General features: G+C 40.6%; 1 protein-coding gene across 1 annotated transcript in view; it reads right to left on the reverse strand.

The window, feature by feature from the left end:
* The window catches only part of CACNA1A (calcium voltage-gated channel subunit alpha1 A), a gene marked incomplete at its 3' end in the record, with an annotated part of 290,392 nt that overhangs the window by 114,784 nt on the left and 152,802 nt on the right, over positions 1-22,806 (reverse strand). Inside the window, exons 23-24 of the mRNA XM_083351756.1 lie at positions 13,910-13,969; positions 12,009-12,115 (exon numbers count right to left, since the gene is read on the reverse strand). Of these exons, the coding sequence (XP_083207882.1) occupies positions 12,009-12,115; positions 13,910-13,969 (167 nt within the window). The remainder of the gene's footprint in view (positions 1-12,008; positions 12,116-13,909; positions 13,970-22,806) is intronic.

Raw genomic sequence — 22,806 nt, forward strand, 5'->3', positions numbered from 1 at the left:
TTTTAACCAGACCCAACAATGTTCCAGCCACCATTGCTTGTCCTCAGGTTAACTGGAATGTTGTTTTCAATGGTCCAACAAGGCAAAAACCAACTACTGTCCCTACTTCAAGTTTACTACAACGAAACTGATTCTTAGAAAGTGTAACCTGACAGGAAGGCACAATAATCCAAACTCAGTGTGAGATGGAACAAAATCAATGATATGTCTGATGTTTGGAGAGAGATAAAAAGAGCTCCAATTTGTTTTGCTTTCCAATCATATTAGTCACACACAATGATGCATAATCAGATTCACATAAATAAATAGCATGTATACCAGAGAGTGTTTGGGAGAGAAAGTGATAGAGGCAGACAGACAGAAAGACTTTACCGTGAGCTGCTCCTGTTGTGAAGTGGCAGTGAAAGGAAGAGACAAAGAAAGTGAGTAACAATCAGAAAGAGAACACAGAACATAAAATCTAATGATACCATACTATGTAATGCCTTTTACAGACAGGACACTTATTTGTTCTTCAGCTACTGCCTTGAAGTAGATGGAAGAAATTTACTTCAGTAAATTATCTACATGTGTATAGATTAGCAAGATGAGCTTTCTACTGTTGAGACAACCCTCCACTTGCATAGTGTCACTGAAGTTTTGCATGTCCTACATCAAGGACAAGTTAAAAATAACATGATGGCAAAGGGCAGCATCCAGATATCTTTATTGTTCATCCCTTAGCTAATACTTACAGATTAATTTTTATTTGAAATATTATCTTAAATTCTTTTCTTGGAAAACTTCACTAAATGGAGGGCACCCATAATTCCTTCATCGCTAACCAGAAAATAAACCTTGATTGAGGAATGATGTTCAGTAGAAAGACTCTAAACTCCTAAGCATGCTTAATGGAATAATCTTTACTAACTTGTTATATTCCAAATGTCTTGGATTACTATAGAAGTCCCATAAGGACTTTTCCTATTTGCATTTAATTGTGTTACAGATATGTCCTACCAACATTGTTCTCTGCCACGTTCCCATGCATGGGAACCTCAGGTATGGAATTCTTAGTAGCACAAGTGTTAAAATAGTGTCACCCCCATTTCCAATATTGTTTAAGGGGAGAATCAAGGTATATAAGTTTTGTAAAGCTTTCTTACTCATTACCTTGTAGGGAAATCAGGTGATGTAAAATGAGTCAACAGGCAATAGAAGCAAAATTAGATTTAGTGATGGGAACATTAGGTTTCATACTGGCATAGCTTTTGGCTGATTCAACGAAAGGCAGAAAACACATCAATTAGCAAATGAGTAAGCCCCATATTCTAGAGGCAGCATGGTCATTTGTTATGCTGGTTAAAGATTGTGAGAATTATACATGCTCTGGGAAGGCAATTTGAGCTTGTCAAAACACAGTGAGTCTTAGTTCCAATAGAAATGATAGAATCATAGGACTGAAAGCGACCTTGGGGGTCTTCAAGTGTAATCCCCTACTCAAGGCAGGAGCCTTTTGCTATCTCACTCAAATGGTTGTCCAGTCTGTTTTTGAAAACCTCCAGTGATGGAGTACCCACAATCCCAGGAGGCAAATGATTTCATTCTCACTGTTTGAAAATTTTTCCTTCCCTCTGGATTTGATCTCTCTTTACCAAGCTTCTACCCATTACTTCTTGTCCTATTCCCTGGTGCCTTGGAGAATAAGTCAATCCCCCCTTTTTAGTGACAGCTCTTCAAGTCCTGGAAGATAGTTACCATGCCCCTCCTAATTCTTCTCTTTGATAGGTTAAACATACCTAGCTCCCTCAAGCATCTGTCACACAATTTAGCCTCCAGACTCTTTATCATCTTTGTTGCTTTTCTCTGCACATTTTCCAGGATCTTAACATGTTTTTTATATTTTGGTAGTCAGAACTGAATGCCATATTCTAAGTGTGGTCTCACCAGCACAGAGTAATCAACAAAGGGATAGCATCAAGACAACAAGAAGTTATAGTACTTCTTGTTGTCTTGATGCTATCCCTTTATTGATATAGTCTAGGACTGCATTGGCTTATTTGGCAGCTACAGCTCACTGCTGATTCATACTTAAGTGGTGGTCCACTAGGACACCTTGATCCTCTCACAATTACTACTGTGAGATAAATATGAAAATATGGAATATTTTAATAATAAATATGAACAACGAACAATGAATATAAGCAATAAATATGGAGAGAACAGGCTTCATGTTTTGCGTAGAACTATGGATAGAGTGTGCTTTGGTTCATTCACCAACAATGATAGAAATCCAACTTTTTCATGCAGCTCTGGTAACTTTCTCTATCAAAATAATGTTTTTATCCCAAAACAGATCGTGATAGCATCATAGTTACAGGTTTTAAGCTTTTAGTAACACAACTGAGGTTTATTGAGATTCTCAGCTCAAACCTAGAAAATAGTCATGAAAGGTGCCTTATATTCCAGAATATAACCTCTGAGGGATGGACAATAATATGAAGTATGACACAATAAAATACACAATAGTATATAGTGTCATGTGATAGCAACACAGCAGAAAATAGGACAGATGCTTATCCAGTTAACTGAAATGGACTGACTAAAAAAAATAACCATATCAACAGTGATCAAGGGAGCATGAAGGAAAAGATGTTAAAAAAAGGTAAGTTAAGGAAAGGTACGTTAAGGAAAGGTAATTTATTCTTTGAAATTTAGCCATATTCTACCACTTTTCCAAGTTTCTAGATCTCAGAAAATGACATGAAAATAAGAGCTATTTCCATTTGTATGTTCTTGAGCCTCACTTTACTGAGAAACCAATTCCATTTTTGTCATCTCCATCTGTACAGACTGTATAGCTGATTCACTTCTGCTGCTTTTGAAATAGAAATATTACAGATTACCAATAGAAATGTAAATTTCTTGTAGACTGAATTCATAGCTCACCTTATTCTATCCAGGAAATATTAGGAGTCAAGTTTTAAAAATGTTTCAAAATAAGCTACTGCTTACGATTCAAAACAAATCATGAAGCTACTCTGTCCTATTAATTTCATAATAAGAAATGAGAGAAGAAGCAGTGGAAAAACATGGAGGAATAAAAATATAAGTTGTCAGTTTTAGTCATTCCACGAATGACAAGGTGATTATAGGATAACAACTTACTTCGAAATACCTTAAATTGAAAAGAAGGAATATTTATGGGAGTTTGTTAGAACCAACTGAATTATCACCACACATAATATTAGGTAACTGCAAGAGCATTCATTCCTTTACAAACTTACTGGAGCTTGCTCATTACACAAACATTGGTCAGCATCTGACTCAGAATTCTTCCTCTTTTGGCTGTTCTACAGCTGAGCAAACAAATATGCTAATTGTAGAATGTTCTGTTCAAAGTGCCTTCTCTTATTCTGCATGTCTTTTAATCCACCACAAAGCAAATAGAACCTAAAATTTGTAATAGGGATTACACATCTAGGGAACCTTTGCTTAGAAGAGGTGATCATCATCAACATTTCAGAGTAACAGAAAATCACAACTTTGTTATCTTATCATTTCTTGCCATTCTATTTTTAGACCATTCTTTGCACCCAGCATCTGTTTTGAGTTGAAATTTCATTTCTACTTTATTGAAAATTACCGTAACTATCACTTCAACTTATTATTGCTTAAAAACAATAGGCTTATTCTGAATTAATGTATAGAAACTCTGAAATAGTATAAGTCAAGCTGTCTATTAAATGGGTTTCAAATGTATTGTTTCTTATGAAAATAGAACAGTAAAAGAAGTCCCATGCAAAAAACTTATTTCTCCCAGGTGATTTTGATGCTTTTATTTATATGCTGATCAAGTTTACAAGTAGCACAACTAGCTTCCTGTCTAACTAATTACCCTTTGAGTACCTTTGGCAAATGTGGGTAAAATAGTGTCTTTTTTGCCCAGGCGATGCTATTGACTTAGTAGGATAAAAAAATTAAGAACATTAGCTATGCTTTATCAGATTTCAGCCTGGTGTAAAATTTTAACCCATCTACTGTGGTTTAGCAATAATGTTAGTTTAAATCATGTTGAAATAATGTACCCAAAGTATGGCTGACTTTCCAATGTTAGTGCTACTATGAGGTAAATGGAATGGCCCCCTAGTGGCCACATTGAATAGCAGGCCCTAAATATCTTCTAGTGTAGGGTACTATAAAAACTTACAGAGGAAAAGCAAGTGTCTTCTGATCAGATCCATCACGGGTAGCATCACCTTCCTTCTATCAACTCTGATAGACTGTGATAGCATATTGGACAACAGTGAAGAGATTCCCATACTAAAAGCTGCATTACATTAGTTCCAATTGCAGCCAATAGTGAGACATATTTTATCACTTGATCCAAATGCTCAGATTTTGCTCCTACTAGGGAGAGATGTCATGTGAGTGTATAAGAGTACAAGACTGGCTGCTTCATTGTAGGAGAAGTCTATGTGGACAGAATCTGCAGGCCTGACATCATTCATGTCCACAAAACAAGAATGCTAGAGAATGGCTGGATTTCCTCCTTCCAAGCCACAACTACATGCTATGAAAGAAGATCTCTCTCTGTGATCAGACCAGTCTTAATATCAGGCCATATAGACCATTCCTTAAGCTCCACAGAACCAATCAACAAAAATTCAGAATTCAGGCTCTTGAAAGTAGTGGCCGATTGTATCTACTGAGCAAAATCTTCTCACCATCTTCTGGACAATACTAGAGAATGTTTCTTGTAGCCCCAATGCAGCAAACCAACTCTGCCAAAGGAAACAGCCTAGGGAAAGTAGGTGATCTTGCAAAGCATACAATAAGAAGTGTACTCAAAGGAGATCAAATATGCTATTTGATCACACACACACACACACACACACACACACACACACACACACACACACACACATCACCCACATACTGTATATGACATTTGCTATAATATGAAAGAGCTTGAAAATGAAATAGGACAATCAGATAAGGTGAAAAGTAAGATAAATATTTCAGCAGAAATGCTGACTACATAAATTGAGTCAATTTCTGGACTTCTGGATCATATTTTATTTTTATGATATGCTGTTAAAAAGGGAAATAAATAGGAATAAGCAGATATGTACGTATTTTATCTTCTAAGGTACTGTAAAAACTTGATGGAGAACAATTAAATAATACTTTAAAAAGTAAAAACAAACTGGGCAAAAATCTCTTTTTTGTCTAAACATTGCAGTGAAGAAACTAATACATATACGGTAGGTTTTGACCTCATGAGATAATCTTATTCCAGCTTTACTGTATTCCCTCCTCTTTGCTTGCCCTTTCTATCTTTCATGATCATTAAAGTGCAAATTGTAAACTACTCAGCAATTGTATGTTTAAAATGATGTTTATCTCTAAAGACCTACCTTCTGATTTTACAATTTGGTTCAGATGCATTAGCAACTAAAACTCATGAATTACTATCAACAGTGAAATGTTTTTATTATAGATCTATGGCATTTTATAATATTAATATAATTAATAATATTAAGATTCATGACAGTTGCTTGAAATAATTTTATATTCTATGCTGGAAGGATACATGTTAGAGGAGATAGTAAAGTATCATTGCATCACTGGCATCCTTCAGTCTCGAGAGACTATGGTATCGTGCTCTGAAAAGAGGTCCTAAAGCAGCATCTGGTGTGGCTAAAAAGGCCAATTCGAGAATGGCAGTCCCTTCCACACTGAGGGCAGATACAATCTGTCCCCTGTCCAGCCTCCAGATTTTGCTGGTTCTGGGACTGCCACTTTGCCTCAGCCTGCCACACAAGTGTCTCTTCAAATTGGAGAAGGCCGTGCTGCGTCTTTAGCCTCCAGGCTGAATGATCAGAGGTCAAGGTTTCTCAGCTGTTAATGTCGATTCCCAAGGCCTTTAGATTCCTCTTGCAGATATTCTTATATTGCAGCTCTGGTCTCCCTCTGGAGTGCTTTCCCTGCACTAGTTCTCCATACAGAAGATCTTTTGGAATCCGACCATCAGCCCAAGCCAGAGTAGACGTCACTGTTTCAATAGTGTATACATGCTAGAAATTCCAGCATGTTCCAGGAACTATTTGGAACTTTGCCATGCCAGGTGATACCTAGAATATGTCAAAGTCAGTGCATATGGAAGGTATTCAGCTTTCTCTCCTGCCTTGCATAAAGGGTCCAAGACTCACTACAGTACAAGAGTGTGCTCAAGATGCAGGCTCTATAGACCTGGATGTTTGTATGTTCTGTCTGCTTCTTATTAAGCCATACTCTCTTTGTAAGTCTGGAAAATGTGGTGGCTGCTTTACCAATACGTTTATTCAGCTCAGTATTTAAAGAGAGAGTGTTGGAGATAGTTGAGTCGAGGTACACAAAGTCATGGATGACCTCCAGTGTTTGTGCAGATTGTAAATGTAGGGACTGCAAAGTCTTGGCAGGCCTTGCTAAAGCAGTCCATTAGTTGTTGAAGGTCTTCGGCAGAGTGAGCAGTAACGGCAGCATCGTCAGCAAAGAGGAAATCCCATAGGTATTTCAGCTGGACTTTAGACTTTGCTCTCAATCTAGAGAGATTAAAGAGTTTTCCATCTGATCTGGTCCAGAGATAAATATCCTCTGTTGCAGTTCCAAAAGCGTGTTTCAGCATGACAGCAAAAAAGATCCTGAATAAAGTTGGTGCGAGGATGCAGCCCTGCTTCACTCCACTTCGAATGTCAAAGGAATCTGATGTTAAGCCATCAAAAACTACAGTGCCCTTCATTTCCTCGTGAAAGGACCTGATGATGTTGAGGAGCTGAGGTGGACATCCAGTCTTGAGGAGAATTTTATAAAGGCCATCCCTACTAACCAAGTCAAAAGCCTTCGTAAGTTCTATGAAGGCTATGAAAAGTGGCTGTCTTTATTCCCTGCATTTCTCCTGCCACTGTCTAAGGGAAAATACCATGTCAGTAATGGAATCCACACTGTGATTCAGGGTAGACTCTCTCTGCAAGCACCTGGAGCCTCTTCAGTACAACACGGGCAAGCAGCTTCCCTGCAACACTGAGAAGAGAGATGCCGTAGTAGTTGTTACAGTCCCTGTCGCCTTTGTTTGCATCCTTCATGTCCTGTGGCACTCCATCTTCCCTCCAACAAAGACAGAAGATTTCATGCAGTTCGTATGGATGTTCTCTTTGCAGCACTTCAGAATTTTGGCAGGGATGTTATCTTTCCTGGGTGCCTTGCTGGAGGCAAGGGAATCCAGGGCCGCGTTTAGTTCTTCTAAAGTTGGTTCACTGTCAAGCTCCTCCAAGACAGGCAGGCACTCAATATTATTTAATGCTTCTTCATTTACCCCATTTTCTCTGGAATATAACTCAGAGTAATGCTGCACCCAGTGTGCCATCTGCTGTGCTCGATCCTGGATAACCTAGCCTGTAGCAGACTTCAGAGGGGCAGATTTCTTCTGTGTTGGACCTAAGGCCTGCTTGATGCCATCGTACATCCCCTTGATGTTGCCCGTGTCAGCTGCTGTCTGGATCCAAGAGCAAAGCTGCAGCCAATTGTCATTAGCACATCTCCTGGTGGTCGGTTTGACTTTGCTATGAGCAGCTCACAGGCTTTATATGCAATTAGAGCTCTCCTTTTTTTCTCGATGGCTGGCGTCAGCTCCTCTGAATGGGCTTCACACCAATCTGCTGTCTTTCTGATCTCTTTACCAAATACTGACAAGGCGGTGTTATAAACAGCATTCTTGAAATATTCCCATCGTTCAAATGCGTTTGCTTCAGCCGGGCCTGGGAGAGTTTCCTTGAGTGCTTGTGCAAATTCCTCCACTTTGGCCTGATTGTGGGTCTTGCTGATGTCAATTTGTGGTCTTCCTTCCTTCTTCGAGTGATGCAATCTCTTTGTTTTCAGTTTTATTTTGTTGCACACCAAGGAGTGGTCTGTATCACAATCAGCACCCTGGTAGCTGTGTGTGATTATAATACTGGGAAGGTTGGAGCACCTGGTAAGAATCAAGTCGAGCTGGTGCCAAGTCTCCAAGAAACTCTGTGTTGAGGCTTTGTTTTAAAGAATGTATTGCTAACACAAAAACCATAGTAGCAGCAAAACTCCAGCAGGCGTTGGCCATTTTCGTTCATCTTCCCGACACCGAACTGACCTAGACAGGTGGGCCAAAAACTATAATCAGCTCCAACTCTGCCATTAAAATCGCCCAGGATAATCAGTGGTTCTTTCTCAGGGATTTTCTTTATGTTAGCAGCCAGAGCGTTGTAGAATTTGTCTTTGAATTCTACTGAAGATGATAATGTCGGTGCATATGTGCTAATAAGAGTAACCAGCCATGTTGATGAGTGGAGCTGCAGGGACAGAATTCTTTCACTTCCTGCAGTAGGTGGAGTAATGAATCCTAGTAGGGTGTTTCTGACCGCAAAGCCAACCCCATATTCCCTAGTCTCATTCAATGGTTTTCCCTGCCAAAAGAATGAGAAGTTTCTCTCCTTAACAGATCCTGAATCTGACAGCCTTGTCTCTTGAAGGGCAACAATGCCCATCTGCAGTCTGCTCAGCTCCATGTCGATTGCAGCTGTCTTATGTACATCATCTATTTCTTGCAAGTCGTCAGAAAGGCCGGGGTCATTGAACATTCCAAGTGCCCAACTTTAGGGCTAAAATTTTCTTATGTTTGTTGCATGGTGCAGAGTTATTGATGTGCTTGTCAGCTTTGACCCTAAACGCCATGCACCCTGTGAGGTTAGCAGACCGTGGCAGGGCAGCACCTTACTGGCTGGGGGCTGCCCAGCTTAAGGTGGGTGGTAGCTGCCTAGTGAGGTACAATGACCTCTCCCACCGTCGAAAGAGGGCCCCTGGCATCACACTCTATGCCAATCAAACAAAGACTTATAACCGGCAACTGCCACTTCCCATGTTGTTTCAATACTGTATGCAAAGCTGGAGTGTCCTCTCCAGAGCATGAGGCCTGGGTAGATTAATATGGAGGATCCCCCTTCTGCACATCGCTGAAATAGTCCAATGGAATGGCGAGGCCGATATGATTAGTTCCAGCTGTGTCACAGGAGTTACCAGAACGTGATTGTACACAGTCAATCCAGCTCCGGATTTTACCTCGAGGTTGACTCCTGAAGCCTTTTCCAGTAGTAGATATAGCCACAAGGCAGTTTGAAAGCAGACTTTCCCTTCTCCTAGAAGATGGTTCTGTCATTTTATCCACCATTGGGGCATAGAGCCCTCTTCTGCCTTCAAAACCATTGACGGTCTTCTCCTGTAACCCTGGAAAGGGGCCCTTATGAGGTGCTACCAGCTGGGCCAAGGTTTTTTAGGGAGGTATTATTCCTCCAGTGGATCATGTTTTGTCAGAACTCTCTGCTATGACCTGTCCGTCTTGGGTGGCCCTGGATGGCATAGCTCATAGCTTCATTGAATTACGCAAGCCCCTTTGCCACAACAAGGCAGTAATCCATGAAGTAAAGCATATGAGTATGTTTTCCATCATTGTTCTGTTTTAGTTTACTACCTAGTGTAAGGTTGTTATATATTGCTGGTTAAACTATTATGATTTAAATATAGCTTATTCTAAATCATACACCAGCATTTTGAAATTGAGCAATACTGTATATAAAAAATAATGAATTCCTGGACATGGAGCATAGCAAAAAAGTACTCTTTTACAATGGAAAATTCCATTCTGGATTTACAATCTTAGATTGATGACATGTGTTCTCTGTCTGCTTATGTATTGGTTCTTTAATGATGCAATAAAAAGACTGATCAATAAATTTTCACAAGATCATATAATATTTTATTTAAAAATTAAAATGGAATATGTGTATTTTTTCTTAATGTCTTTAAAACATTTATTGGGTCTTTTTCTTTTAAATACTAAAACAATATTATTTTTTTTAAATCCCATATACTTTGATAATTATGAATAAAAAGCTGTTAGACCAGTCTTCCCCATTAAAGTCAGTACAGTTTGTAGGCCTTCCAGGGCAACAAATGTTCAGGGCATGAGACTAGGGACAATTGTGTGAGACATTGCTTTTATTTTCTATTCTAAATTGGTCCAAGCATCTCGAAATTATTTCTATAGAGAAAAGAAAATGGTGCTAATTTGTCCTCTAGAATTTGTCACTAAGGGAGCAATTACAGATTCGGTTAATGCCAAAGATATAGTATACCTTTAGAATCCGCAGTATAATTTATACACAGCATTTTCCATCTCTAATGTTTATATTCGCCACAGTGCCCTTGTGTAATTTTCTCTTTGACTTCCATTATTTGGCAAAATAAATAAGGAACTAGAGCCAGTTTATATAGCTTCTAATGAACTCGTGGTAATTCAGAGTAAATAATAGTTAGCTGAAACTGCTAACTGAAAAAGAAATCACCTATTTAATATTTTATTTTCTGTCATGGTATTCTGTATATTATATTTTCTTACAACCAGAGGATTCTTGGTTATAATTCATGATATCTCTATTTATTGGAAAACTTTTGACTAAATCTCCTATATCTAAAGAGTAAAGCCCTGTTTTAAGACACACCCTGTAATCTGTTTAAAGAATTTAAATATCAAATGAAAAGTTCCTAGCTGTTTTAGTGTGACCTCAAATAACCTGAATTTTGTAATAAACATTGACTATTGTATTTAGTGAAAGGGCGCGATGGCTCAGGGTGATGGCTATGTTGATAACCTCTGTTCAAAACCAGAATACTGCACAACAGGGTGAGTTCCTACCCCAGCTCTTGTCCATCTAGCATGCAAATAGATAAATAGGTACCACTTCACTCCACTTGGTGGAGCAGTGGGCTAATGCCTCCTTAAGTAACACCAGCTGCCTGCAATTAGTGCAGGTTCGCATCCCACCAGGCTCAAGGTTGACTCAGCCTTCCATCCTTCCGAGGTAGGTAAAATGAGGACCCAGATTGTTGGGGGCAATTAAGCTGACTTTGTAATAATGCCGCTTGGGGGTGTATGAAAGCCCTAATAAGCAGGCATATACATAGAATGAAGGCTACTGCTAAGCCTGTAAGCCGCCCTGAGTCTTCGGAGAAGGGCGGGATATAAATGGAATTAAAATAATAAATAAATAAATAAAATAAAAATAGCAGCGTTTTGTGCGCCTTTGGCATATAGTCATGCTGGCCACATCACCACAAAAGATGTCTTTGGCTCCCTTAGTCAAGAAACAGAGATGAACACCACTCCCAAGTTGGACATGACTGGACAGGGAAATCTTTAGCTTTACCTTTATTGTATTTACTAGCTAGTAGTTAAGGTCAGTGAGGTTGACTGGAATGTTTTTGTTTTTTTAAATTCACTGATAAACCAAGAGCAGACTACATTTTCTCACACAATTCTTGATGATATGACAATGAAGACAATTACAACCATTGTTGTTATTAATTTGATGATGGAGTGTGAGAAATTGTGAGAAAACAAACTTACTCTAAATGTAACGTTCATAAATACAAGTTGGTTCTATGTTTGAGAAACTATTTCCACCGAACTGAAAAGAGAGTAGCAGAACTCTCTCTATAAATAGACTGACTCCTAGTTTTCACTCTGGATATCTATCTTGTGAATGTTTGGCACTGTAATCCCAGAAATCAGTATCACAACATATTTACTGAACACAGTATAGGAACTTATTGTGACAGCTAAGTTGCCTCAAACCTTTGCAGAGCCGACTATTCTGCTAATAGTCTGTCAGGGAAAAGCTCCACATGCAAGGGCTATCCCAAGCCAAATGGGAGGGGGACACACAGCTGAGTATCCATGCTCTATGATGACTTAAGCTGGCATTGGAAGAGGGAACATGATGAGGAAAAACAGTGGGCAAGTCATATAAATGTTGAAAATTATAAACAATCCATCATGCATCAAACTTCAACAAGAAATTCTTCCAGTTGAAGGAGAAGCAGCTATATTTGTTTAAAATAAAAAGAGAAAAAGAAAGCAAGCACTTATAACCCTAGAGAGCTAACCCTAAGAAACTTACGTGAAGGCAAATGCCACTAATGCTCCACTGACTACAATGAAATCCAAGATGTTCCACAGATCCCGAAAATAAGAGCCCCGATGAAGGATCAGTCCTAAATCAATCATCTGCAAAAACCAGACAAAGCAAAGAAATTCAGGTTTCCAAATCAATACACATGATTTTGATTAACTGCAGCCCTGAAATATTCAGTCTGAATATTGCCCACTTTACAAAAGAGAAGGTGAAGGGTCTAAAAAGGAACTTTCTTGCAAGAAAATAAAAATACTAAGGATAAATTACAATATGTATGCACAAGGATATTATTATTTATTATTATTATTATTATTATTATTATTATTATTATTATTATTATTATTATCAACAACAACATTAATAATAATAATAATAATAATAATAATAATAATAATAATAATAATAATAATACATCTAGTTCAGAGATCAAAGACTGACCTAAAGAATTTTGGAATGCATGAATTGGTATACTTGAGAAGTGGTGTGCTAGAATATAAGACTTTTAAATACTATTATTTTCCTTGATGCATAGTGTTCACAATCATAATATTCTCTCCCATGTATTTTATGATGTTGGTGCTTCAAAATGGTATTTGAAGAGAAATGAATCTGTCTAGGATTTATGATTATTTCTCTTAAGCTCTGTCACATAGGAGCTATTATTCCACATTACAACTAGAATCAATATCATACTATAAAAATATTCTTCAAGAGCTGTGCTCATTTTTGTGCAGCTAAATGTATCACTTTAATAATCTGGAAAATAGCCTTTAAATTCAGAGCTATTTCAAAGACTATTGTAAAAAAAAAAAATACTGGTACAGTATTTCAGGATATATTGACTCTCCCCTTATTATGTTGGAAATGTTCTGTCACATGATAATACTTTAGCATGCACTTGAAAAAAAATCAAGAAGGTGAAACCTACAATTCACAAAGCAGCCAGCGAAGTAAAAATGCTACTAGCACCATAAGACCAAAATGAGACATAAGCCATATTCCAAGATAAACCAGAGATTAGCAAATCTTGAGGCTAGTTTATTATTAGACTTTGCAAATTGGAGAAAGAGTTGATAATCTGATAATACAACTTATCTGGGTCCTTGAACCACTATAAATACCTGCTAGGTTCACTGACAAATCAGAGTATTGGTGATATTGAACGTAAAAGCATGACTGAAAACCCTAATTTGACATATGTCTTTTCTCATGCCATATATACATCTTAAGTATTCATAAATTTCCATCTATTTATTTTGTGAATGAAAGGGCCTTATTGTGTCTTTAAAATATATTATATTACCAGATAAGATAATCATAATCATAACTTTACTTGTATAGAAATGTTTCTGGCTAAGTAAGAAAAGATCCACAGTACCCGCTGGAATAGTATGAAAGTGGAGAGGTGAGGTGAGTCCAGAAGAAAACACACCAGAGCTTGCTTTTTAATTCCAAAAAGTTCCTCCTATTTGCTAGGTCTAATTTAACAGCTAGCTATGGTTAATTCCTCCGGAATCAAATTATCATACTCATAACTACATTTAGTAAGGAGAAAAAAGAAGTCTGCTTGCATGTGTGTATGAAATAGTGAATTCAAACAGCTGAGCATTTAAATCTGGTTCACTACATTGTACTCATTTATGATGGTAGCTTTGCTTACACTTCTTCTTAGGTCCAAGATGAAATTGTGGTGGTGGTTTGCGAATGCTTTTGTAAACACACCAGCAGTTTCTTATTTCAGTGATTGCTCAGGAAGAGAGTTGAAAGGATACGGAATTGTTTACTGGATGTGGAAAATGAGTTCTTGTTCTCAAAACATCATGCCTGCAACAAAGCTACGCTAATATCAGCCCCACCCCACATCAACAGATTTTAACCTTACTAACCTTAACAACCATTTCAAATGTGAAGACACCTGTGAAGACATAATCAAAGTAACGAAGAACCTGGAGGAGGGAGAGAAAATAATAAAAATATACAGTTCAAGACTTGCTAACTCCTTTGAAATAGATGAGCCTAACTGATCTTGCAATCAAACCAGTGTGAAGCGAGCAAATCTTGAGGAGGCATTCAAAAGGCATTCCTTTCCTTTCCCGCAAAGGAAAGACCCCCACACATAATCAGAATGTCTGAAACAACAAAATCAGTTTAGCTTTACTTTGGTCAGGAAGAATTAGTTTCCTTGTACACTGTGTACTAATCTCTGCAATCATGGTGGAAAATATGAAGATGGTGAATGGGGAAAATGGGTTTTAAAATAAGAACTTTCCCACATGGCTCATAGCTCCAAATACATGTGAACAGCACTTCCACATAACTGAGTGACACTTAGCAGCTATCCTCAGCTTTCCCTTCTTGAGTTGGCTAGCGTACCCTCCAGTTGGAGGGAGTATTAAAAATAATGTTCTGTAAAGACTATTGTATTTGGGGAGCAGCAGAGCCCCTCCTCAGTATCAGTGCAGAGGAATTGGTTGTGAATGTGGCAAAGGGGAAGAGTGCCAGGCTATCTGGCAGAAAGGGAGAAACTGACCAAGGCGAGAACTGGTCTTCTCTCGCAGCTCCAGAGGAAACACTGCAAATTGTTTTCACAGCATTCTCCTAGGAGTAGGAGTCAAGCTGATAGTTGTTAGTCTCATGTGACCTCACAGTATTATGGAGACAGAGGGAGGAGGAGTGACCTGAAATAACTGTCATCTCCACATGTAGAAAAGTTCTTAGGTTTAATCAGTCTGGATTGAAAATGTTGAGAGGGGAAAAAAAGAACAATTCTCTGTTGATAAAAATAAAGAAACAAACTAGTCAATAATAATAAAAACTAAGAAAAGAATCTTTCCTTATAAATGGGTGATACCCACATTGTAAGAAACAACATTGTTTTCCCTGTAAGAAACCAAACAAATGAACTGAATTTTATTAGGCACACGGGGCAACATATTACATTGAAAATAAATGTCCCTTGTTTTACTGAAGAACAATGTCTGTGTGTGTGTGTGTGTGTGTGTATGTGTGTGCATATGCGTATACATACACCTCCTTCTAAAGGACACCAGTTGTCCTACTTTAATATAGCGTTTGAATTAAATGTTGAATTAAAGTGAATTAAAGTTATGTTGTAAGAAAAGTATTAATCCTATCATACTAACAAAAGGATAAGCAGAAAGTTGATGTACATCTTCAAAGCCTGTGCTTTTCCTTATGAAACTATTAAATTTTATATTGTACTTTGATTCATCAGCTGTTTTTCCTTACATTAGTGCTGAATTTTACATTGTATGTTGATTTAACATTTCAGGAGCCATTGTGGTGCAGTGGTTAGAATGCAGTATTGCAGGTTAACTCTGCTCACAGCCAGGAGTTCGATCCTGACTGGCTCAAAGTTGACTCAGCCTTCCATCCTTCCAAGGTCAGTAAAATGAGGACCCAGACTGTTGGGGGCAATGTGCTGACATTGTAAACTGCTCAGAGAGTGCTATAAAGCACTACAGAGTGCTATAAAAATCTAAGTGCTATTGCTGTTGCTATCTCCTCAATTATAGCAGAGAATTATCATTTCTAAATAGGACACTATATCTTTTGTTATCCCTTGATTTTTGAAGTTCCTAGGAAAAAGATGAATATGAGGGGGAAACAGCAAGATCATCTATAGATATGAAACTGATTTGAAATAAATCAACACTTATTGAGAAGGTCTGCAAAACAACAGTATAAAGCATATCAAATAAAATAAGGGCATGATAATCTTTAGGCTGAGGTTAAACTAACATGAACAGGCTGCTCCCACAACAAATAGCATCTGTACTTTTGCAAAACTTAAAGTTAATCTGCCATTCAGTATAAGATCAAATGAATAAAAGGCTTACAACTAAAATCTCTTGCAGTAATTTTTAAGTTCACCCTGAGTCCTGAACTGAGCAGTGATACTATTTCTTAAGGGTACCAGAATGTTTATGCAACACTGATTATTTATTACACACCCACACACCTGCAAAGAGTGAAAGGAGAGACTCTCAAAAGAGAGACAATTAGAGGCAAGAATATTTCTTTTCCCTATCAGTGTAATGTATTGGGCCTTTTGCTTGAACTGTTTTCACATGTCTTCAAATGCTGCTTAGATTGCTTAATTAGGGTGTCTGTGTAACGGTCACTGGCTGCCCAGACATGCAGTCTCCAGGACGATCATTGGTTGACTCTGGGGCGGGAATAGGTTCCTTTAAACCTATTGGCCGCTGCCTAGTGGCCAACCGTATAAGTAGCTGCGCAGAAGCCTCTGAGTTCAGTGCTGTTCCTGTTACTACAATAAAACAATGTTCCTGTTTGGACCCTCTTGTCTTGCCTCCTGCTTCCCAAGAATCCACTGCACAACACTGGTGACAAGGATGGGATCCTGTTTCTTCGGAAGAGCTGAAAGTCACTAGGGGGGTGAGGCCAGCAAAGTGCCTGGCAGGGAACGTGTCTCCCCCCCCCCTCGGTCGGCCCAGCAAGCCACGCTACTGACCATTCGCCTTGCGGACCAGTCCCAGGGCCTACAGAAGAAGCAGGACGAGGCAACAAGAGGCCCAACCTGCAAAGACTTCCCAAAGATGGCGAAGGTCAGAAAGCTTGAGGAGTTTGATGTTACTCACCCAGAGAGATGGGCATCCTACATCTCGAGGGTCGAAAACTACCTCTGCGCCAACCAAGTCGCTGAAGATGGCCTGAAGGCCACAACACTCCTCTATGTCTGTGGGCCTGCAACCTTTGATATTGCGGAGAACTTGGTCACACTGGCGCAGCTGGAGCCTGTTACTTGTACGGACCTGAAGAAACGGCTCAGCAACCATTTCCAGCTCAAATTGTCTGTGATAGCATGGAGGCATGCCTTTGAACAATGAGTTCAACAACCCCGAGAGATGGCAACGTAATTCATCGCGGCGTTGAGACAAGCTTCGTGCCTGTGCCAATTTTCAGACTTAGAGGAAAGGCTTCGAGACTGACTCATCTGTGGACTTTGGAGCAGAGAGCTAGAACAGAAACTCTTTGCAAAAGAGACTCTCTCGCTCCAGGAAGCCTTAAAAGAAATCATGGCGGACGAAGCCATCGCTGGAGCTGTGAAAGCCATACGGCCTGCCAAAAGCATGCAGCATGAGGAAGCCGTCCACCACGAGGATGCCGAACTTCCAGAAGACGTTGACTTCGACCATGAAGTTGACAAGATCTAATGGCACCACAACAAGGAACTGAAGACTCCTTACAAGGCAGTTCCTTTCCCTCGGTGTTCGGGCTGTGGCGGCCGCCACCAACGAGTAGACTGCAGGTTCCGGGCAGCCTCGTGTCAGGCCTGTGGGAAGACCGGCCACATCGCATCAGTCTGCAGAGGTCACCAGAAGGACCGCCAATCGGACGTTCCAATCAGGTGAGGTACCAGGACCCCGGGGCAGCTTAGTGTAGGGTTTTGCTCCAGCTATTGGAGCGTTTGCCGCACGGGAGCTCACCGTCCCCTTAAGCCCAAACTGTGACTTCAAGTCGAGCTGCAAGGCGTTCCTTGCAGAATGGAACTGAACACGGGTTCAGCTGTGTCCATCATTTCCTTGGAGACCTTCCGTTTCATCTGCAACCGCAAAAAGAGGTGGGCCAAGCTTAGGCCATCCAACATCATCCTGACTGACTTCCAAAATTCCTGAGTTGCCGTCAAAGTCGAGGCCACTTTGGCCGTCAAGTTCAAGGGGTTTTGGGGGGCCCTGGATGTGATTGTAGTGGAGGGCCAGAGAGCGAGCTTAATAGGGCTTGATTGGTTTGATGCTCTGGGCATCCAAGTCACTGGAATCCACCGGACACAAGCGGCAAACTTGGTGTCAGTATGTGAGGACTTTGCTGACGTTTTTGACACAAGCCTTTAAACTTGATCCTGCCGTAATGCTTATTAGGATCAAACCCTGCAGAGTGCCATTTGTGCTTAAACATAAAATTGATGCAGAGCTGGACAAGCTAGTTAACCAGGGGGTACTACAGCCCGTAGATGGGGGTGAATGGGAAACCCCAATTGTCATGCCACTTAAGGCCAACGGGGAGGTCAGAATTTGTGCTGATTACAAGTGCACCATAAATAGGGCACAAAAGCAGCATGTGTACCCGGTGCCAGTCGTTAGCCACATCTTGGCATCGCTGCAAGGAGGTACTGTATTTGCAAAATTAGATTTGGCACAGTCCTATCAGCAGTTACCTGTGGACAAGGCCACAGCGGCTGCACAAACCATTGTTATACACAGGGGGGCTTTTAAAGTCAAACGTCTCCTATTCAGGGTTAGCGTAGCCCCTGGGATTTTTCAAGGAGTCATGGAGCGTATGCTGAAGGGCATTCCGGGGGTTTGCCCCTATTTCGACGATGGGCTCATCGCCAGTGAGTCCACTGAGGTGCTTGCAAGGAGGCTCAAAGCCGTCCTTCAACGGTTCTGCAAAGTGGGCCTTAAACTAAAAAGAAATAAATGTAACATTGGGGTTCCTTTTACTGAGTTCCTGGGATTCCGTATTGATACTGAAGGCATCCACCCTTCTGAGTCCAAGCTGAAGGCCATTCAGCTGGCACATAGCCCCAGGTCAAAAGGAGACCTTCAGGCATTCCTGGGTCTCCTTATTTTTTACCATGCGTTCCTTCCTAATAAGGCCGCAGTGGCAGACCCTTTACACTGGTTCTTAGACAAAAACACCCCATGGAAGTGGACCAAGGTTCATGAAAACAGCTTTAAGGCAGTAAAATCACTACTGTCCTCCAGTTCAGTGCTCACCCACTTTAAAGAGTCATTGCCTGTATGCATTGTGTGTGACGCATCCCTTTATGGGGTGGGGGCTGTCCTAAGCCATTTGTCAAGTGATGGGACTCAAGTCCCCATTGCCTATTATGCAAGGACATTGTCCTCAGCTGAGCGCAATTATGCTCAGATTGACAAAGAGGCCTTGGTCATTGTGGCCGGTGTGAAGAAATTCCATGATTGTGGCAGGGAATTCATGGTCTTCACTGACCACAAGCCACTGTTGGGGCTATTTACTACTGATAGGCATATGCCTCAAATTCTGTCCCCTGGGATGTTAAGATGGTCCATTTTCATGTCAGCCTACAGCTACAGGCTGGTTCACAAACCCGGCAAAGACATGGGCCACGCAGATGGCCTTAGCAGGTTGCCATTGCCACAGGTAGAGACAGATCTGGCTCCAGCAGCTTGCATTTTGTCAATTCAGGATTTGCCTGAATTTCCCCTCCATGCTGGGGATGTGGCTGCAGAAACTGCTGCAGACAAGGTTTTAAGTAGAGTCTTGTCATAGATTCACACTGGGTGGCTTGAAAACAGCCCTGGACCTGAGTTCCAGAGTTACTTCACATATAGACACGAGCTTTCAGCTCACAAAGGCTGCATTTTATGGGGGAGCAGGGTTATTGTCCCCAGTTCATTAAGGAACCGTGTACTTCAATCTCTGCATGAGGGACATCTGGGCATAGTCCGGATAAAGGCATTGGCACAAAGCTACCTATGGTGGCCAGGGTTAGATAAGGCTATCGAGGCCCAAGTACACAGGTGTTACACGTGTCAACAGTCCAGACCAGGAATGCCACATGCTCCTATCCACAGATGGGAGAACACTCATACACCGTGGTCAAGGATTCACATTGACTTTGCTGGGCCCTTTCAGGGACAGCTATTCTTGATAGTGGTCGACAGCCACTCTAAATGGCTGGAAGTAATTCCAATTTCAACCATGACTACTGCTAGGACCATCCAGGTGCTTAGAAAGCTGTTTGGCACACACGGGCTACCGGACGTTGTAGTATCGGACAATGGGGCCCAGTTCACAGCGGCAGACTTTCAAGCCTTCTTGAGGACTAACCTCACAAGGCATGCTACATCGGCTCCCTTTCACCCCTCGACTAACGGGCAGGCTGAACATATGGTGCGCATTACAAAGGAGTCACTCAAGCACATAGTGACTGGAGATTGGCACCATAGGCTGGCTGATTTCTTGCTTTGCCAGCATACTACGCTTTGTACAGCAACAGACAAGAGCCCAGCAGAGCTTCGCTGGGGGAGAAGGCTCATCACGAAGCTGGACAGGTTGCACCCTGACTGGGTGGCAGCAGACACCTTGTGCCCAAAGCCTCCAAGGGGGTTGCAAGTGGGTGATGGGGTGTGGCCCTGGAACTACGGGCATGGGAACTTGTGGGTGCCAGGTAAAATTGCCAAAATTTTGGGACCTCTTTCCTACAAGGTGGCTCTGGATGGGGGTGTGTGAGTTGTTCGTTGCCATATTGATCAGCTGCAGAAGCATTTTGCAGAATGGGCACTAAGCGAGGACCTCATGGCAGGTCCGCAAATGGAGTCAGAAACTGGCAGCCAAGCAGGGGAGTTCACATGCTTTGAGGACTCAACCAGTCAGAACAACGGGGAGGTGTTCGTAGATGGGCAAAGCCCGGGAGTGCAACATGGGTCCCCTGATGGGGAAATTCAACCCAATCAAGACAGCCGCTGTGCTAACTCTGCTTCTTCATTGGACTTTGTCTGGGCCGATCTGGAATGGCCAGACAAAGGGACTCGAGTCAATCCGACTCTCGTGAACTCATGAGTCCTGGTCTACCCAGCCCGGCAGGCAAGCTGGTAGACTGGGAGTTGCCTTGATCCCCCAGGTGGTCTGCAAGGTCACGCAGACCACCACCATATTTGCAAGACTTTGTTCTCAAATAATATTAATAATGTGTGTACATTCTCGGGGGGAGGGATGTAATGTATTGGGCCTTTTGCTTGAACTGTTTTCACATGTCTTTGAATGCTGCTTAGATTGCTTAATTAGGGTGTCTGTGTAATGGTCGCTGGCTGCCCAGACATGCAATGTTCAGGACAATCATTGGTTGGCTCTGGGACGGGAATAGTTTCCTTTAAACCTATTGGCCACCACCTAGTGGCCAACTGTATAAGTAGCTGCGCAGAAGCCTCTGAGTTCAGTTCGGTTCCTGTTACTACAATAAAGCAATGTTCCTGTTTGAACCCTCTCGTCTCGCCTCCTGCTTCCCAAGAATCCACTACACAACAATCAGCAGCAATCGGGAAATTTTAAAGACGAGAAGGAAACAGGAATTGTATGACATAGGCAGGAAAAGGTCTGCAAGGGTTTAAAAATCTCACTGGAACCAGTTTGAAAGGAGACACATCAGGCTGAGCTACAGACAAGCAAACAGCTCAGCCAATCAAAATATAAACATCCAAAATTGGCACTGAATGTGGGATTATAATCCTTATTCTCCAATATTTTTAAAAACACCTTTTCAAAATCAAATTGTTTTATGTTATTAAAATATCAACAATACAAATTTGTTTAGGGAAATGTTTTCATTTAACCAACAATACTGAGCACACACAGAGTTTTCTAGACTATTATTATTTAAACTTCAAATTTAAGGACTATTAAGCAAGAAAGCTTGAGCATACAGTTATCCATTTGGTAGCAGTGGCAAAAAGGGCTGGATTAGTTGCTTTGTTTACTTGTTCTCTCTGTCAGAATTGCAGCCACTTTTCTGCTTTGGATGTGCAATTACACTATATACTATTGCCCTTTTCTGTCACCCAGAACCTTCTAATCTAGAGAGGGTTTAACTTTCCTGGGAGATGAATAATCTCCATTTGTAATAATGTCACTGCTGCTTAGAGTTCCTCTTGTTTTCAGTTGGTGTACAGCTCTTGGATGTTTGAGGTTTTTCCACATGCCGACATAAAGGTTTCTTATTGTTGCCTAATGTAGAAAGTCTGCTTCCTGCCTCCCCCCCCCCCAGATATTGTGCTAATAAATTCATTACTCTTTCCTTACAGATACCTCACAAGACCTGTTCAGAAGTGCTTGAAAAAGAAAGTGCAGTGTAAGAAGCTCAGAAGCCAGGCTATGATTTATTGCTTTCTTTCCCTTTAGTCCATTTAAATAGAAGCACGATTTATGAGCAAGAGAAAAGAATTCAAGCTTTTACAGAATGCATTCTAACAAGTATAGAATTAAACAATTTCAGCCTAATTTGCATTCAAGGAATATTCTCAAAAATCTAGGATATACATTCGGCATTTAAATATATCCCTGTATGAAGTAAGTCTTAGAAAATATATGAGAAAGAATCAAAAGTACCCACTGTAAAAATTAAATATCATTTAACTGAGAAGGGCTTGAGAAAATTATATTTTAACATTGATATAAATTACACTGGCAAGTTATTCTATCCATTTTGTTTTACCAAAAATTTGCACAAATATAGCTAGAAAAGTACGTGTAATATGATTTTCAGTTGTAGCTGTAATTAACTGATTTGAACTCTACCTCTGGGTGATCAAGATTTACATTGCACAGTGAAGTTATTACAAAGCCAAAGCAGCGGTGGGATTCAACTGCTTCGCACCACTTTGGCAGAATTGGCATCTAATTTTTTTTTGTCCAGGCCCAGATTGGACTTCCAGAAGCGGCATCTACACAGAGCGAACCGGTTGTTCACAGATTTGAATCCCACCACTGAGCCAAAGTAATACTCTTTGATTTGTGATCTATCTAGAAATACAGAATTACAGAATCCAAGTTAATTGGTCAGAGGCATTTGATCTTAAAAAGCTGCTATGTGATCATGATTCTTATCTATAAGCAGCAATGAATTGGTTGCATGTTATGTGATAAACGTGACTTCATATACAAAGTATTGCTATATCAAATACAGAAATGGATTTCCACCCTACCCCACCCCGAAGGAATAAAGAAACTAAGAAATTAAAAGACCTCTTTATCTCACCAC

This window comes from Vipera ursinii (assembly GCF_947247035.1).
Source record: "Vipera ursinii genome assembly, chromosome: 2".
In the NCBI taxonomy this organism is placed as follows: domain Eukaryota; kingdom Metazoa; phylum Chordata; class Lepidosauria; order Squamata; family Viperidae; genus Vipera; species Vipera ursinii.